This window comes from Danio aesculapii, chromosome 5 (assembly GCF_903798145.1).
Source record: "Danio aesculapii chromosome 5, fDanAes4.1, whole genome shotgun sequence".
NCBI lineage: Eukaryota > Metazoa > Chordata > Actinopteri > Cypriniformes > Danionidae > Danio > Danio aesculapii.
Genome location: NC_079439.1, coordinates 59,914,193 through 59,919,473, shown reverse-complemented (window position 1 = coordinate 59,919,473; position 5,281 = coordinate 59,914,193). Strand labels below are relative to the sequence as shown.

Genomic DNA, 5,281 nt, shown 5'->3' with positions numbered 1-5,281 from the left:
GAACTTGTCATTCACCTAAATCTGTCATTCGCACTAGTGTATCAAATCAACATGCTGAAATGCTTTCACACAGATTTTTGCGATGCATCATTAGTCTAAGCTGATGTTTAATGTGGTATTTTAATGTAACTATTTTTACCCTGAATAAACTTCTGATGCGCTTGCAGTTAAATGAGCTCAAGTGGTCAGTCGAGACGCATTACTGTTTCCTTATATTATTAGCATCAAATGCGTCTTCTGTGACCAGAAGCATTCAGATTTCATTGAGGCACTCTCATATCATGACACTCTGCTCAAGTTAGCACTGAAAATTTTTGATTACTGAACAACCATCAGTATACAACGACTTGCCTAATTACCATAATTAACCTATTTAAGCCTTTAAATGTCACTTTAAGCTGAATACTAATATCTTGAAAATTATCTAGTAAAATATTATGTGCTGTCATCATGGCAAAGATAAAAGAGATCAGTTATTGGAATTTAGTTGTTAAAACTATTATGTTGGGCGACCGGGTGGTGCAGTGGGTAGCACGATCACCTCACAGTAAGAAGGTCGCTGGTTCGAGCCTTGGCTGGGTCAGTTGGCGTTTCTCTGTGGAGTTTGGGTTTCCTCCGGGTGCTCCGGTGTTCCCCACATGTCCAAAGACATGCGCTAAGGGTGAATTATGGATGTGTCTCAGTAATGGGTTGCAGCTGGAAGCACATCTGCTATGAAAAACATGAGCTGGATAAGTTGGTGGTTCATTCCGCTGTGGCGACCCTGGATTAATAAAGAGACTACGCTGAAATAAAAACGAATGAAACTATTATGTTCAGAAATGTGCTGAGAAATTGTTCTCCCTTTAAACAGAAATTGGACAAAATACATAGAAGGGCTTTTAGTTCAGGAGGGCTAATAATTCTGACTTTAACTGTAGATCTAGTCAGGCAGTCACATAGAGTCAGGCTGTAAAACTTCATATATTTCAGCGTAACAGAAGCTCAATTTGGATCTGAACATTTTGTATTTGATTATGGCCAGAACTCCACACGAGTCACTGTCTAAAAAAAGTTTCTGCCTTTTTTTTCATCGAGTCACATCAACTTCACAAGTATCAAATTCAGTCTTGTGTAACTTGAGTTGAAACAAAATTTTTTTAACATGTAAAACATGACACAATAGGCTCAGGTTCAGAACATAGGCTCAGGAGATCGCAAATATGTAGCCAGAAGTATGAATTGCTGCATTTCGACTTTAAAACGAACACTATGGTCCGGTATGATGCTGTTCCTTTTTCGGGCTTACCAGCTGACCGCTTACCGCAGCATGGACGGCTTTCCTGCTGTTGCCAGTGTGTCCAGTAGCTCGCCACGTACATCGGCAGACTTGAGACGCAGAGAGGAGTTGACCATGACGACGGAGTTTGAGTCTGGCGAACAATGGTTCCAGAAAGCAGGTAAAACAAAAACAGAAGCCAAAAAATAAAAGAAACAAGTAAATAAAAGGGTGAGAATGTGGTAAAAATCATGCGAGGGATTTTCTTTTTCTGGATTGCTTTTTAAAATGGTTGGGTTTAGAGAAGTGGGTGTTCGGGTCAATCAGTGCTTTTGAAAACACTATTGGTTGGGTTTAGGGAAGGAGGAGGGTGGGTCAGTTGATCGATCGATCGGATAGTCAGTCGACAGCGGCCTCTGGTGGATTTACGCGAGAAGAACAGGCGCTAAAGGCACTCGCGAGATAAATTTGAGATCTGAAAAAGCATACACAGCGGCCTCTGGTGGATTCACGAAAACAAAAACTGCAAAAAAGTACTTCCTGGGATGTATTTAGCGATCTCCAGAAATGTATATAGATGTAAGTTTTCAAAATGAGCTGGCAAGAAGATCACTGGCTTAAGTCCTGTGTAACCCAGATTACTGAAGGGTTATATTTGTACATTTATAAAATAATATAAATGATCAGGGGATAAAACAACATGATAAAACAACATATAGCTGTGGATTCATTGTTCTAAAATGTTCTTAATAAGAAATAAATTGTTTAAAAATAATAATGTGAAATATTCACATGTTATTGGTTTAGCCAATCAGTGATGTGTGGGAGGGATTTGCGCTTGCTGACGCAGTGGGAAGAGATCGCCAGACTGTGGAGGAAGAGAGAGGGTGAGATCGCTAGATTTGATGATTTAAACTGTGAAATCAGATTATAACTTTGAAATTAGTTCGAGAAACTTACAAAAAGCTTTCATAGAGAAGTATTTGAAGAGGATTCAGTCATTAAATTGTTCCTGTGACGATCGATGGGAAAATTGCATCATTGTGTTGTTGAGGAGTGAATATATGGACATGGTGAGTTTAATTACTTTGTAAACACTTTGAATTTAATGTTAAATGACTAACAAACACAGTTTGTAGAGAAACAAGAGTTTATTTTGCTGTTGTGTGATATATACTGTATTTAGTTGTCTCCACGTGTTATTATTTCCCTTCACGTGTATGTTCACATGCATATCGCCTTGTATTCATGCCTAAAAATAGAAGAGATACAGGTTAATTGTAATGATTATTATGTTATTTGCTTGTATGTGGAAATACTTACCTGATATGATGATATCATTGACTAAATGTAGTCATGCTTTTGGCCTTTTGTACAGGTCAGGTTTTTTTCTTTGGTGTTTTTGATTGAAGACTGATTCACATTGATGGCGAGCCAACCTATTCGGACACTAGAAAAGGAAACTGGAAATCCACCCTACTGAACCAGGAGAGTACTTTAATACTTATTATTTTTTTCAGCTCAAGGTAAAAGACAGTTTTTTTCCGTTTCTGGATAGAGACTGTTCGTGGTTTTTTTTCTGAGAACTGATTAAAAAAAGGAAACAAAAAAAAACTAATACCAGCGCACGGACACTTGGAAATCAAACTATTTTCCTTTTGAAGTGAAATGAGAAATACTGAGTTTGTTGATTCTGAACAAGTGGTTTTCTTTACATTTTCAATGTAATTTCAATTGAACTTTATTTTGTTTTATTGTGTTTTGATTGTTTATCGTATTTTGTTAATTTTATTTTGGGGAAAAGATCTGCAGAAAATTATATCTATAAACATTTCAAATACTTACCTATATAGTAGTTTCTGTCATTTTTTCAGCAAATGCTCATCACCTCCAGTAGTCGAATCCTAGGCTTCTGATGTCCAGATTGATTTGATATTGTAACCTGTTACATAAAATTGGCGAGCCAGCCAGGAGGTGGTGCTGTATTGCTGAGAACTGACAGGTGATTAAAATACTATTGGTGTTTGGAATAATCATTTCACTGTTAAAATGGATGTAGTTATGCAGGAAGGTATCAAAATCCCAAATGCTGTTATAATTAGTGGGGAAACTGAGACAGCAGATAATGAAGAATTTCTAAAAATCTTGCAAAAACACGGTTCTATTGTTAGATCGGTTAAAATTCAAGACCCTGAATCTGAGTTTAATCAGGATGTGATTATTGAATTTGACAGTGGCAGTGCTTTACAGTCTTTAGAGCCCCTGTTGCCATATACTTACCAGTTGACTAGTGATCCAAATATCACTTATTTAGTGAGATCCTTATCCAGTGTGTACACTCAACAGTTAGGGGGTAGTGCTACCAAATCATACTTAAAGGGATTGAAAGAAATCGCAAAACTTAGTGGGGCAAATTTTGAAGCAATGTTGAGTGAAATGCTAACAGAAATGAGTGCTGTAGTTCTTCCTGCAAGCTCTGTATCTGAAGCTCCTGACAAACCCCCTATTACACCATCTGGTCAAGAGCCAATTAGTGGCAAAACATCTCCAGTTATGGCTCAGCCTTGCAACGAAGGAAACCAGGAAATGCATCAAACTGCTGCTCATGTCGCTGATTCTTCAGCTCTTACTTCCCCCACAATACTTAACCCACCAGAAGTACAGAGGTTGGTTGTTGAACATGTGGTGAGGAGTGGAGAAGGTGTTGCTCAGGCACACATACCCATGCGACTCAGACTGTTTTCTGGTAGGAAACCTCGTCCTGCTAATGAGACAGATTATGACACATGGCGTTCTAGTGTCGATCTTGTTCTGAAGGATCCTGCAATATCTGATCTTCATGGTTCAAGAAAGATTCTAGATAGCCTTTTGCCCCCAGCTGCTGATGTCATTAAACAACTAAGCGCTGACGCTGCTCCATCAGCTTACCTGCAGTTGCTAGATTCTGCCTTTGGTACAGTCGAAGATGGTGATGAACTTTTTGCTAAATTCATGAATACCTTGCAGGATGCAGGAGAAAAACCTTCGGCCTACCTGTATAGGCTTCAGGCAGCCTTGAACATAGCAATCAAGCGTGGTGGTGTGTTGGCCAGTGAAGCAGACCGACACCTTTTGAAACAATTTTGTCGGGGCTGCTGGGATGATGGTTTAATAGCTGACCTGCGATTGGCACAAAAACGAGATGATCCTCCTACTTTTGCGCAGCTATTATTGATGTTACGAACCGAGGAAGATAAACATACTGCAAAAACCATTCGTATGAAGCAACATCTAGGTAGTTCCAAGCAGCGTGCACTGATGAACACCCAGAGGATCTGGGTATGCGATGAACCTAAGCAAAGTACAGATTGCAATGTGTTGTCATTAGCAACAGAAGCTAAGGAGCTTAAAAAACAGATAGCCACTCTACAGAGCCAATTAGCTAAACTCGCTACTAAATCTGAGGCCCCAAAGAAACTGGCATCACAAACCGTAGATCGGAAAGCTTTCAAAGACAAAAAATCAACCAAGCCAAGTGTTGAATCTACAATGCCTATGCATTATAAACAAACTGACAAACCCAGGCCATGGTACTGTTTTCAATGTGGGGAAGATGGCCACATTGCCTCCTCCTGTGATTCACAGCCCAATCCAGCACTTGTGGCTGAAAAGCGTAAACTTCTAAGGGAGAAACAGTCCCAGTGGGAATCTCAAAACAATATGGCAAAGGCTGCTTTAAACCAGAGCCAGTTCCTGTTGCGGGACAGCCAGGGACTGAAACATTAAAGTGTCCCCCTAAAACTAAAGCTTCTATGCAAAGCCATAGTTCGAAAATAAAAGATGGCAAATTACCCAGAGGGTTGGTTGGTGAAAGATGCATCGCACAAGTCACTATTTTAGGGCAGAAATGTAACTGTTTGATCGACACAGGCTCCCAAGTTACAACTATTCCCTTATCCTTTTATGACCAACACCTTTCAGAAACCCCCATCAACTCCATTTCTGATTTGTTGGAAGTTGAAGGTGCGAATGGCCTTTCTGTGC

General features: G+C 39.6%; 1 protein-coding gene across 1 annotated transcript; it reads left to right on the top strand.

Moving 5' to 3' along the window:
- Nucleotides 1–3,706: 3,706 nt before the first annotated feature.
- Nucleotides 3,707–5,023, top strand: LOC130228717 (zinc finger CCHC domain-containing protein 12-like). Its single transcript, XM_056457152.1, has one exon. It carries the CDS (start codon nucleotides 3,707–3,709, stop codon nucleotides 5,021–5,023), a length of 1,317 nt encoding a protein of 438 aa, XP_056313127.1.
- Nucleotides 5,024–5,281: the final 258 nt, after the last annotated feature.